This window comes from Carcharhinus amblyrhynchos, chromosome 14 (assembly GCF_965287045.1).
Source record: "Carcharhinus amblyrhynchos chromosome 14, sCarAmb.v2.hapA, whole genome shotgun sequence".
Taxonomy (NCBI): Eukaryota; Metazoa; Chordata; class Chondrichthyes; order Carcharhiniformes; family Carcharhinidae; genus Carcharhinus; species Carcharhinus amblyrhynchos.
The window spans coordinates 71,852,500-71,865,955 of record NC_137337.1 but is presented as its reverse complement, the minus strand read 5'-3'; the positions used below and the strand labels follow the sequence as shown (position 1 = coordinate 71,865,955).

Genomic DNA, 13,456 nt, shown 5'->3' with positions numbered 1-13,456 from the left:
GCATAGAACAAGAGTAAAAGATAGAATTAGAAGGTGTGCTGGGCGCAGCTCGCAAGAAGTCACCTCCCTCCGGTGCCATCTTGAGTCAAACTGGAATGTATCCGCAGTGTGAGGTGCTAAATTTCCTGGTTATTAATGGGCGTTGGAAATTGACAAGAGTCGGGATTGAAAAGGAAGAGTTGTCACACTTAATCGAAAGGGCAGAATGAACTCAGAAGTATGGAAACATAGAAGATAGGAGCAGGAGGAGGCCATTTGCCCTTCTAGCCTGCTCTACCATTCATTACAATCATGGCTGATCATCCAACTCAATAGCCGAATCCTGCTTTCTCCCCATAACCTTTGATCCCATTCACCCCAAGTGTTACATCCAGCTGCCTCTTGAATACGCTCAATGTTTTGGCTTCAACTACTTCCTGTGGTAATGAATTCCACAGGCTCACTGCTCTTTGGGTGAAGAAATGTCTCCTCATCTCTGTCCTAAATAGTCCACCTTGAATCCTTGGACTGTGACCCCCTGGTTCTGGATTCCCCCACCATTGAGAATATCCTCCCTGTGTCTAGTCCTGTTAGAATTTATTAAGTCTCTGTGAGATCCCTCCCCCTCATTCATCTGAACTCCAGTGAAAACAATCCTAGCCTAGTCAATCTCTCCTCTTGCATCAGTCCCACCATCCCTGGAATCAGCCTGGTAAAACTCAATTGGCAGTATAGCCTACTCCAGTCACTGTGTTTATTTTAAGCTTCTGATTCCAAAATCTACAGGGCCTATAGACACGGCAACCAACTGGCCGGATCCACTAAATCCCGATGCCAAGGCAAGACAGGCCACAGGTTAGGATCTGATGATGTGGGTGTCCCATCCGAGCCCAATGTTGTGGTTCATCTGTCAGTCGGAGGGGGCAGGCGGGGTGATATTGATTCGATTTATTATTGTCACATGTACTAATATACAATGAAAAGTATTGTTTCTCGCGCGCTATACAGACAAAGCATACCGTTCACAGAGAAGGAAAGGAGAGAGTGCAGAATGTAGTGTTACAGTCATAGCTAGGGTGTAGAGAAAGATCAATTTAATGCAAGGTAAGCCCATTCAAAAGTCTGATGGCAGCAGGGAAGAAGCTGTTTTTGAGTCGGTTGGTACGGGACCTCAGACTTTGGTGTCTTTTTCCTGACGGAAGAAGGTGGAAGAGAGAATGTCCGGAGTGCGTGGGGTCCTTAATTATGCTGGCTGCTTTGCCGAGGCAGCGGGAAGTGTAGGCAGAGCCAATGGATGGGAGGCTGGTTTGCGTGATGGATTGAGCTACATTCACAAACTTTTGTAGTTTCTTGCGGTCTTGGGCAGAGCAGGAGCCCATACCGAGCTGTGATACAACCTGATGGTGACAGTGGGGGGGCAGCATTCTGCAGTAACCAGGAGAAAAGAAAATGTAACACTCGAGTTTAAATGGGCTTTCTTTTGAACCGAGAGCGAGTTATTAGCTGGCAGCAGACAGCCTGGACCAACCTCTCTCTGCCTCAGTGGGTGTTGGTCAGCGCAGAATTCTGCAGTGACTTGGCTTGTGTTAAGATGGGCGGTAGCTGCAGGGAGAGATGGGGAGGAAGTCTGACTCTGAAGCCTGTGCGTGTCGAGCCCAGGCCTGTCACTGTGCCCAGGCTCAGTGATCCGGGAGGAAGGAGAGCTGAAGCTGCCAGTAATCTCCTCTTCCCTCTCACAGTCCCAGTCAGACTCAGCAATTGAACGGAAATGCCATTCCAATTCCTTGTTGACTGAAGAAACCTCATGTTCAGGAAGAAGATAGCATGTGATGGTCCAACTCGGATGAAGAACTAATTACGTTCACCCAGAGATCTCATTTACTTTTATCATTTTCTTATTTTGTGCCTTTTTACAGGACTCCCTCATAAACCCTGTCGTTGCTCCCCAACCCCATCCCTCCCCCACAATCCATTTATGTTTGCTGACTGTTCTGTCCCTCCAGGCGACAGGCTACTTGAGGCTATTAACAAAGTGCCACTTGAGTGTGGAGTTTAAATTCTGAGCTTGTTGGTGGCTAATTTTTTCCTGGTTAACTAACAGAAAGCAAAGAGTGGGGGTAATTGGGTGTTTTTCTGGTTGGCGATCAGTGACTGGTGGCGTGCCTCAGGGATCAGTGTTGGGGCCGCAGTTGTTTACGATTTACGCGGATGATTTGGAGTCGGGGATCAAGTGCAGTGTGTCAAAATTTGCGGATGATGCTCAGGTGGGCGGTAGAGCAAAGTGTGCAGAGGATGCTGAAAGTCTGCAAAGGATATAGATTATCTAACTGAGTGGGCGAGGGTCTGGCAGATGGAGTGCAATGTTGGTAAATGTGAGGTCATCCATTTTGGTCGGAATAACAGCAAAATGGACTATTATTTAAATGGTAAAAAATTGCAGCATGCTGCTGTGCAGAGGGATCTGGGTGTCCTTGTACAGGAATCTCAAGGAGTTGGTTTGCAGGTGTAGCAGGTAATGAAGAAGGCAAATGGAATTTCATCCTTTATTGTTAGAGAGATAGAGTTTAAAAACAGCGAGGTTATGCTGCAACTGTATAAGGTGCTGGTGAGGCCACACCTGGAGTACTGTGTACAGTTTTGGTCTCCTTGAGGAAGGATATACTGGCACTGGAGGGGGTGCAGAGGAGATTCACTAGGTTGATTCCGGAGTTGAGATGTTTGGCTTATGAGGAGAGACTGAGTAGACTGGGGCTATACCCATTGGAATTCAGAAGAATGAGGGGAGATCTTATAGAAACGTGTAAGATTATGAAGGGAATAGATAAGATAGAAGCAGGGAAGTTGTTTCCACTGGCGGGTGAAACTAGAACTAGGGGGCAAAGCCTCAAAATAAGGGGAAATAGATTTAGGACTGAGTTGAGGAGGAACTTCTTCACCCAAAGGGTTGTGAATCTGTGGAATTCCCTGCCCAGTGAAGCAGGTGAGGTTACCTCATTGAACGTTTTTAGGGCAAGGATACATACATTTTTGAACAGTAAAGGAATTAAGGGTGAGCGGGCCGGTAAGTGGAGCTGAGTCCACAAAAAGATCAGCCATGATTTATTGAATGATGGAGCAGGCTCGAGGGGCCAGATGGCCTACTCCTGCTCCTAGTTCTTTTGTTCTAACCAATGGTTTGATTTGATATAATTCATTAGTGTCACATGTATTGGGATATGGTGACAATATATTGTTTCTTGCATGCTATACAGACAACAAATACCATTCATTGAGTACGTAAGGGAGAAGGGAAGGAGAGGTGCAGTGTTACAGCCATAGCTCTTACCAACTTTTACAGATGCAGCATAGAAAGCATTCTCTCTGGTTGTATCACAGCTTGGTATGGGCTCCTGCTCTGCCCAAGACCACAAGAACCTACAAAAGGTTGTGAATGTAGCCCAATCCGTTACACAAACCAGCCTCCCATCCATTGACTCTGTCTACACTTCCTGCTGCCTTGGGAAAGCAGCCAGCATAATTACAGACCCCGTGCATCCCGGACATTCTCTCTTCCGCCTTCTTCCTTCAGGAAAAAGATACAAAAGTCTGAGATAACGTAGCAACTGACTCAAGAACAGCTTCTTCCCTGCTGCCATCAGACTTTTGAACGGACCTACCTCGCATTAAGTTGATCTTTCTCCACACCCCTAGCTATGACTGTAACACTACATTCTGCACTCTCTTGTTTCCTTCTCTATGAACAGTACGCTTTGCCTGTATAACACGCAAGAAACAATACTTTTCACTGTATACTAATACATGTGACAATAATAAATCAAATCAAAAGCTAGGGTGTAGGAGAAGATCAATTTAATATAAGGTAGATCCATTCAAAAGTCTGATGAACTCTATGTTCAGTCCATATTCAGTAACCTTGCCTCTTGCTTTCTGTGGAAGAGAATTTCTAAGTTAAATTCTCCCCGAGAGTAAGAAATTCCTCCTCATCTCCGTCTGAAACAGGTGAGACACCTTGGACAGGATCTTCTAGCCAAGCTCGCCCAAGACTAGAAATTCTTGCCCGAGGTCTGCTGAATTTTCCCTCCTGCCCGCTATGGTGCAGCACAGTGGTTAGCACTGCTGCCTCACAGCGCCAGGGACCCCGGTTCAATTCCCAGCTTGGGTCACTGTCTGTACAGAGTCTGCACATTCCCCCTGTGTCTGCGAGGGTTTCCTCCGGGTGCTCCCGTTTCCTCCCACACTCCAAAGGACGTGCTGGTTGGGCACATTGGCTAACTTCTCCCTCAATGTACCCGAACAGGAGCCTGAGTGTGGCAACTGGGGGGTTTTCACAGTAACTTCATTGCAGTGTTAATGTGAACCTAAGGTGCATTGGCCATGCTAAATTTCGGGGGATTAGCAGGGTAAAAAATGTGGGGTTACAGGGATAGGTTGGGGTTGTTATTGGTGCAGGCATGGTGGGCTGAATGGTCTCCTGCTGTATTGTTGGGATACTACGATTCCCTTGGCAGGCAGGTTGGGAGAACTCCACCCCTTATCTTTAAACCTTGTCCCTGGTTCTAGATTCCCCAACAACAAGGGGAGACATTCTCTCAGCGTTACCCTCAAGCCCTCTCAGTAACCTTCCACCTTTCAATCAGATTGCCTCTCATTCGTTTAACGGCAGTGTTTGCGCTGTGGTTGTTTGTGAGTCGCTTCATTTAGTTTTCCACCGGCTGGCTCTTTCGCTCGCGGGCTGCCAGAACAGACGATGCCTCTGTCCCTCTGGAGGTGGCGTTGGCTTGAGTGGAAAGTGGAGGCGGGGCCAGTCTGCTTACAGCTGTTGGCTCCCAAGGCTGGGAGGGGAAAGACCACAGGAAGTGTGCCCCACCAACTGCCTGTTCGAATTTTTCCCTTTGCCCCTGGCTAGTAAAACTCTAGTGGTCCCTCCAGTAGCCAACTCAAATCCGTGCCTCAAGCTCTTGGGTCGCATTGGGTTTGTGAGGAATGTCAAGTTGAAGGCAGACCATGGACATCAGAGTCAAGGCCTCCAATTAGGCCTAACAAATTGGGCCCTGATTGGCATGCTGCTTGACCCAGAATTGAATTGTGTGTTTTCCCTTCTTCAGACCATGCAGTCCAGCGAGTCTTCCTGTAACTCTTGGCTCCTAATCTAACTTGTTTTTCGTGGTAGGTCGGCCCAGAAGAGATTTTACAGCTTTAGCTGTGCAGAGGGGTCAGTCACCACAGGGCTTAGTTTTAGAGTCAGAGGCAGAGATTCAGATGGGATTTGAGGAAAAGCCTTTTCACTCAGAGGGTGGTGGATATCTGGGATGCGCTGTCTGGGAAGGTGGTGGAGGTGGACACATTACAACCTTTAAAAAGTATTTGGACAATCACTGGAAATATCTCAATACTCAAGGCTATGGGATGAGTGCGGGAAAATGGGTGGCACAGTGATTTAGCACTGCTGCCTCACAGCATCCGGGACCTGGGTTCGATTCCTGGTTTGGGTCGCTGTCTGTGCAGAGTCTGCACATTCTCCCTGTGTCTGCATGGGTTTTGTCAGGATGCTCTGGTTTCCTCCGACAGTCGGAAAGATGTGCTGGCCATGCTAAATTCTCCCGGACAGGCGACAGAGTGTAGTGACTTGGGGGGATTTTCACAGTGACTTCATTGCAGTGTTAATGTAAACTGTCTTGTGGTACTAACAAATCAAGTTTTTTTTTAAGAAATAGGGTTTCTTCAGTGGTAGATATTGTCAGTGCAGACTCGATGGGCTAAATGGTCTTTCCTTTACTGAATGAGTCTATGATTCCATGATACCCCTTCTAAAAATGTCTGATTCAAGTATGGGTTTTGGCAGCGCATAGTTATTCCGCCTGGAATTGCTAAAGGACTTTCATGGCCTGTTTTAACTTCCTTTCTTTCTTTTCTCTTTTACCACCTCCTGCTTTGCCCTCCGATGTATGTTCTTCCCAGAGCTAAGGGAAAGACAAGTGAGATCCCAATCTCTCTCCACCTATCCACTGGGAGATGTGAGAGTCTGTGTCCCCCCTTCCAAGCCAGTAGACCAGTGAAAAGAACATCTGCTGTCGTTTTTGGGAATGTTTAAATCAATAGCTTATCTTGAAGTGGTTTCTTCACGTTTTATTTGTTCCTCCTGCAATGACTTCAATCAGGCCATTGAGGTTGACCTATTAACCCTCTGATTAAGGATCCCGTTGATGCCCTCCATGCCCGCTGGGCACCACGGGGACTGGGGTATATTATTGACCCCGATAATCACATTTCAATTTGATGTAAGTTTCCTTTCTGCTTTGTTTTTTGTTTCGGGTGGTTCCTCCTTTTAGGGAGCTGCCCCTTTTGAGTTGTCCCTAAGTTAGTTTGACTTTGTTTTATTTGGTTGGACGAAAGGAGTTCCCTGATTTAAGGATCCAGTTGATGGGCCAATCGTGGAGTCTTTGCATTGTACTTAACAGGATGTGTCAGTTCCTCTGGTACCTCCAGATTGCACTCTGTGTACAGCTGTTAAGAGGTTGGAAATAAAGGGATTTTGGTAAAGGGACTTAGGCCTCAAAGACTTATTACACTTCTTGGGTGTAGAATGGAAAGGTTCTTTATATGAAGACTTCAAACATTGTCATTAAGAGTGACCCAGCTGGAGTTGCTCCACACTTTCCCCCAAATATAAAATTGGCATGCACTATCAGAGTAACGCTGAGAAAGTGGGGTCATGTTCAGTCCAGTGGCTTGCTCTGTCAAAGACAATGATGTTGATCTGTGGAGATTATCAGTAATTAGGGCTTTAGATGTCATAGTGGCTATCAACTAAAGCTACTCGATTAGAATCATTGAATTCCTGCAGTGCAAAAGGAGGTCATTCAGTCCATCAAGTCTGCACAATCCCACCCAAGCCCTATTCCCGCTATCCTACATATCTACCTTGCTAATCCCCGACAGTAAGGGTCAATTTAGCATGGTTAATCCACCTAACCCGCACATCTTTGGACTGTAGGAGGAAACCGGAGCATCCGGAGGAAACCCACGCAGACACGGGGAGAATGTGCAGACTTCACACACATGTGTAACTCCACATGTTTTTTCCTCTAATTCCCCCTAAGGTATACATATTTGGACAATCTACCTAACTAGCAGATCCTCAGACTGTGGGAGAAAACCAAAGCACCCAGAGGGAACCCATGCAGACATGGGGAGAACATGCATACTCCACATAGTCAGTGACCCGAGATTGTACATTTTCATTTCATCCATTCCACGTAGACAGTGACCAGAGATTGTACATTTTCATTTCATCCATTCCACGTAGACAGTGACCAGAGATTGTACATTTTCATTTCATCCATTCCACGTAGACAGTGACCAGAGATTGTACATTTTCATTTCATTCATTCCACGTAGACAGTGACCCGAGGCTGGAATTGAACCAGGTCCCTGGCGCAATGAGGCAGCAGTGCTAACCAGTGCCACCTTAGGCTTGATTTTCATTTTAGTTTATTCTTAAGATGTGCAGAGTGGCCGGCAAGCATTTGTTGCCCACCTCTGTAAGGGTGGTGGTTTAAACCATGACTGTTAATCTGGTAGAAGTACACAGACACAGTGCTATTAGGGAGGAAGTGCTAGATTTTTAATTTGGTTCAACATCAAGATGGTGTGTGAACAGGAGGGGAACTTTGCAGGTGGTGCTGTTCGCTGTTGACCTTTTTTTCAATAAGTGGTAAAGATCACCGGGTTGGAAGGAGGTTTGGTGAGTTTCCGAGTCTTAATTACTATCAAAGAAAACCTTGAGCGCTGTAAATTTATTTTTGCAAGTGTGGAGTCTCATTCCTTCACAGGATTCCTATGGTGCAGAAGGAGGCTGTTTAGCCCTTCGAGTCAGTGATAGAGCATCCCATCCAGGCTCTGTCTCTGTAACCCCACATATTTTTTTCCCTCTAACCCCCCTAAGGTATACATATTTGGACAGTCTACCTAACTAGCAGATCCTTGGACTGTGGGAGAAAACCAAAGCACCCAGAGGGAACCCATGCAGACATGGGGAGAACATGCATGCTCCACGTAGTCAGTGACCCGAGATTGTACATTGTCGTCTCATCCATTCCATGATTATTGGTGGAGTTCCGGTTCTGATGTATAACTTAATAGGAGCAAGAAAGTTTATTTATCAGTGTCACAAGTAGGCTTCCATTTACACTGCAGTGAAGTTAGTGTGAAAATCCCCTCGTCGCCACATTCGGACGTCTGTTCGGGCACACTGAGGGAGAATTTAGCATGGCGAATGCAGCTAACCAGCACGTCTTTCGGACTGTGGGAGGAAACCGGAGCACCCGGAGGAAACCCATGCGGACACGGGGAGACTCTGCACAGACAGTGACCCAAGCCGGGAATCAAACCTGGGCTCCTGGCACTGTGAGGCAGCAGTGCGAACCACTGTGCCACTGAGAATGTCACTACTGTGTGTGTGTTGCGTGCTGTGTGTGTTGCACATCATGCGTGTATTTTGTATTACTTCGCTGACTGAAATTTACAAAGTCAATTAGCTCAAGTTTTCATTGAAACTATGTATGTTTGCTGTTGGTGTGTGCAGCCATCGATGTCTTTACTCAATAGATAGTGGTTTCTATAATCAGATGTCTAATGAAATTGCCTTATTGATTTACACTAATTAAAGCCCATTTCGTATGCTAAAATTCTCAGTACGTAGGCACCAGTTATATAAGGTCAATGAGAGAGATATATAATCAGAAAGAAGAATGCTGGTGATTTACCCTTCAATCTTTCTATAGCATGTTGAAGTAGCTGAATTAATCTGTGACCATTGGACCAACTAATTAGGAACTGTGTTACCCAATGCGAGCGAAGGCTTTAACAACGAAATGGAAACATTTCGCAGCACCATAATTGTGAGTTCTTCTCTGGGCAGGTACAGGCGGAGGGCATGGCTCAGACGATCGAGTCAGCGTCAGTACACCAAATAAAACAAACACACGCCCGCGCACACACGCAAGCCACTTCAAGAAAGATTGGTGGCTGAGTGCTTCCTATCCTGTTCACATTTTGCAATGCTAAAGATCATTCCACTGTTGCCATAGCTACTTCCTGGGCATATATTGAACGAGTCCCAATTGGTAGCATCTGCAAAGCTGTCATATGGTGCGCTGCTTGTGCATTTATAACAAAATGAAAGCAATGGTACATTAGCAAATTAGTGATGGATCGGTAACCAGAATAGGAGCTGTTTGAATTCTTGAATTGGTCTCCGTGTTAGAGGGCAGCACGGTGGCACAATGGTCTCTCACAGTGCCGGGGATCCAGGTTCGATTCCCAGCTTGGGTCACTGTCTGTACGGAGTCCGCACTTCCTCCCCATATCTGTGTGGGTTCCCTCCGGTGCTCCAGTTTCAAAGACCAAAGAAAATTACAGCACGGGAACAGGCCCTTCAACCCTCCAAGCCTGCATCAACCTTGCTGCCTGACCCCCTACACTTCCAGGGACCAAATCCCTCCATTCCCATCCTTTTCATGTATTTGCCCAGAAGCCCCTTAAAAGTCACTATTGTATCTGCTTCCACTATCTCCCCCGGCAGTGAAGTCCAAGCTCCCACCACCCTCTGTTTAAAAAATCATTGCATCGTACATCTCCTTTAAACCTTTCCCCTCGCACCTTAAACCTATGCCCCCCTAGTAATTGACTCTTCTGCCCTGGGAAAAAGCTTCTGACTGTCCACTCTGGCCATGCCCCTCATAATCTTGTAGACTTCTATCAAGTTACCCCCCTCAACCTCCGTCATCCCTCCCACAGTCCGAAAGATGTGCTGGTTAGGTGCATTGGCCATGCTAAATTCCCCCTCAGTGTACCCGAAGAGGCACAGGAGTGTGGCGACTCGGGGATTTTCATAGTAATTTCATTGCAGTGTTAATATAAGCCTACTTGTGACGCGAATAAATAAATGTTTAAAAAGCTGCAAGGGCGACTCCTAATTTTAAAACAGTGCCATCTAGTTCTGGACTCACTCACAAGACGAAACATCCTTTTTCCTTCCACCTTATCAAGACTACTTAGGATTTTCTTTTACCGTGTGTGGATAATGGTGACAGAGCTGGATAAGACACAGCTGTAGGGAAAGGAGAGAGGAATGCATCAATTCTGTCTGATCTTCAAGTGATGTGGAAAGCAAGCATTGAGGAGAGCCACAACTGAAGTTGATCGGTGAAGTACTCCAGTAAAGATCTTCCTTACTGGAACATCTGCATGATCTTCCAGTAAACATGCTGGGAAATCATGCAGATGATTCACTGAACCGTAACCGCCGTCGGATTAGCCTGGGGGGAGCAGCTTTTGGAAGAGCCTGTATCCATATAAAAGCAAAATACTGCAGATGCTGGAATCTGAAACCTGGAAAATCTCAGCGGGTCTGGCAGCATCTGTGTGGGGAGCAAATGTTTCGAGTCTGAATGACCCCTTGCCAGAGTTGTATCTATTATCCAGGCTCAGACAAGGGTTTGTGTATCTGGGCCAACTTCTTGTACTTGAAGGCACAAAACTGTATAAGTAAGCTTAACTCACGTACTGAACTGCGCTGAATCTCAAATTTTGGAATGAGGATACTTCTAGTTTGAGTTCAAGTATGGAATGCCTGGTTAGTTCTAACGGGAAATGGAATTGATAATTAACTTGAGGCTTCCGGTAAAGATGATGGAAAGAGTTGTTTGAGACATCGTGCTAACTACTTGCTTTCATTCCTCTCTCTTTTCCAGAAATTGTGGACGGAAATGCAAAGATGACACTGGGCATGATCTGGACAATCATCCTCCGATTCGCAATTCAGGATATCTCGGTTGAAGGTTAGTAGGTTCCCTCTTGGAATTACCGTGAAATCTTTCCATGATGAATGAAAACAGAGCGGCCAAAAATCACCGACCATTCCCATCCGCAGGATCTTGGGTCCCATTGATGGCGACCCCCAACCGCGGTTTCCCCGGCGGCAAAAGGGGCGAACAACGGGGCAACCCATTGACAGTGCTGGCCAATGGCAAGCTGCTTCCACGACCCCAAAACGAGCTGGGGCAGGGCGTTGGAAAATCCCACCCGTTGCTGTGGCCAAATCATAGGGTCATAGGATAGACTGGGACTTCTTCCCCGGAGCTCAGGAGTGATCTTATAGAGAGGTCTACAAAATAATAAGGGACATAGATCAGCTAGATGGTCAACACCTTTTCCCAAAGGTAGAGAAGTCTAAAACTAGAGGAGAGGAGAGAGATATAAAAGTGTCTAGAGGGGCAATTTTTTTCACAGCATTTGGATCGAGCTACCAGCGGTAGTAGTAGAGGCGGGTACTATTTTGTCTTTTACAAAGTATTTAGACAGTTCCTTGAGTCAAATGGGTATAGAGGGATATGGGCCAAATGCGGAATTGGGACTAGCTTTGTGGCTTAAGTAAAAGGGGTGGCATGAACAGGTTGGGCCAAAGGGCCTGTTTCCATGCTGTAAACCTCTATGACTCTATAAGCACTAAAAGCTTTTTGGCTTTGATCTTCTATACGAGGCTGTTCTCATTGTGACCAAACCTAGCCTTCTGAATTGTAGAAAAGCGGATATGCTTAAAAATACTGGCTGGAATAGTCCTATTCAATGTTTAACAGTTTGGACTGCAGGAGGAAATCGGAGTACCCGGAGGAAACCCATGCAGAGACGCGGAGAATGTGCAAACTCCACTCCTAGTCAATGTTTAAGCAGTTACCAGCCAGGAAGCCTGATCAGTTCTAACCAACAATAACCAGCAAATTGCAGCTGAAGCAAATCTTGTGCAATGCTGGTTTCATGAATTAAGTACTCTGTATTTAGAATAATTTTCTGTGCTGCCAGCTAAAAACTTACATACCGTTCAATAGGGGGGGGCTGGCATCTTAATGATAATTATTTGTAATCTCCCCTTCACCACCGGGAGAACAAATAGATTTTTCCCTTATTATAACACAGTCCTTGGGATAAAATAGCTGGTGAGGAAAGTTAATGTGCAATATCACTGTAAATAATGGAATCCTAAATGTGACGATACTGTGCCTTTAAGGAATTCGTGTCACTTTTTTGTGAGGGAGATGTTCAGATTCAATTCTTCTGAGCAGCACCGCTTTGTCTGCTCTAGGTATAAAGTTTTAAAGTTTATTTATTAGTGTCGCAAGTAGGCTTACATTAACACTGCAATGAAGTCACTGTGAAAGTCCCCTAGTCAGCACACTCTGGCGTCTGTTCGGGTACACGGAGGAAGAATTTAGCATGGGCAATGCGCCTAACCAGCACATCTTTCGGACTGTGGGAGGAAACCCACGCAGACAACGTGCAGACTCCACACGGACAGTGACCCAAGCCGGGAATCGAACCCAGGTTCCTGGTGCAGTGAGGCAGCAGTGCTAACCACTGTGCTGCCCTAGAGGGTAGAAATCGACCCTCAGTGCTGTCTGGTAAATGTTGTCTCTCTAACCTTAAGCGGTGGTGCATTGGTTTCAAGTTTGCCTCTGGTTTTTACAGAGACGTCTGCAAAGGAAGGGCTCCTTCTGTGGTGTCAACGTAAGACAGCTCCCTACAAGAACGTCAACATTCAGAACTTCCACATCAGGTAATCCCCAGTCTTAAAACACATACTCCTGCGTTAAGATATTCATCAAAGCTATTAATGCTTCTTGTTTGAGATCATATTTAAACATTACAATCCAAATCTCAGTTGATTAGTTGTTGCTAAACCAAGAATTTATCCTACTCTGCCTTAAAAATATTCAAGATTCTCCTTCCAGCTGTTTTTTCAGGGAGAAGGTTCGAGAGATTCAGGACCTAGGGGAAAAATCTTCACTTCATCTCTTTTGTAAATGGACAACCCTTTATTTTTAAACAGTGGCCCCTTAGTTCTAGACTCTCTCCCAAGAGGAAGCATCCTCTCCACATCCATCTGTCAGTGTCCCTCAAAGCTTGTATGTTTTAATCGAGTCACGTCAAACCACTCATAAGAATAAGCACCCCAGTCATAGTGTAACAATTACTAAACTCTATTTCATAGAATCCCTGCAGTGCGGAAGGAGGCCATTTGGCCCATCGAGTCTGCACCGACCACAATCCCACCCAGGCCCTATTCCTGCAACCCCACATATCTAACCTGTTAATCCCCCTGACGCTGTGATAAATTTAGCATAGCCAATCAATCTAACCTGGACATCTTTGGAGTGTGGGAGGAAACCCATGCAGACACGGGGAGAATGTGCAAACTCTGCACAGACAGTGACCCGAGGCCGGAATCGAACCCGGGTCCCTGGCGCTGTGAGGCAGCAGTGCTAACCACTGTGCCACCGCGCCGCCCTTATTTATTTCATTTATTAAATGAAAGAAGACCAATAACTCTACTGTAATTCTACACACAACACTGGAGTAATACCGTTTTATCCAGAAATGACACCTTGTTCCAAGCTATATCCCCAATATCTGGACTCAG

At 46.0% G+C, this 13,456-nt stretch overlaps 1 protein-coding gene across 6 annotated transcripts in view; it reads left to right on the top strand.

Annotated features, from left to right (window-relative positions):
* actn1 (actinin, alpha 1) overlaps positions 1-13,456 on the top strand; it is a 186,761-nt gene that overhangs the window by 99,522 nt on the left and 73,783 nt on the right. For all 6 annotated transcript variants that reach the window (XM_080203078.1, XM_080203076.1, XM_080203080.1 and 3 more), the window contains exons 4-5: positions 10,734-10,820; positions 12,505-12,592. In XM_080203078.1, coding sequence (XP_080059204.1) covers positions 10,734-10,820; positions 12,505-12,592 — 175 coding nt within the window. The remainder of the gene's footprint in view (positions 1-10,733; positions 10,821-12,504; positions 12,593-13,456) is intronic.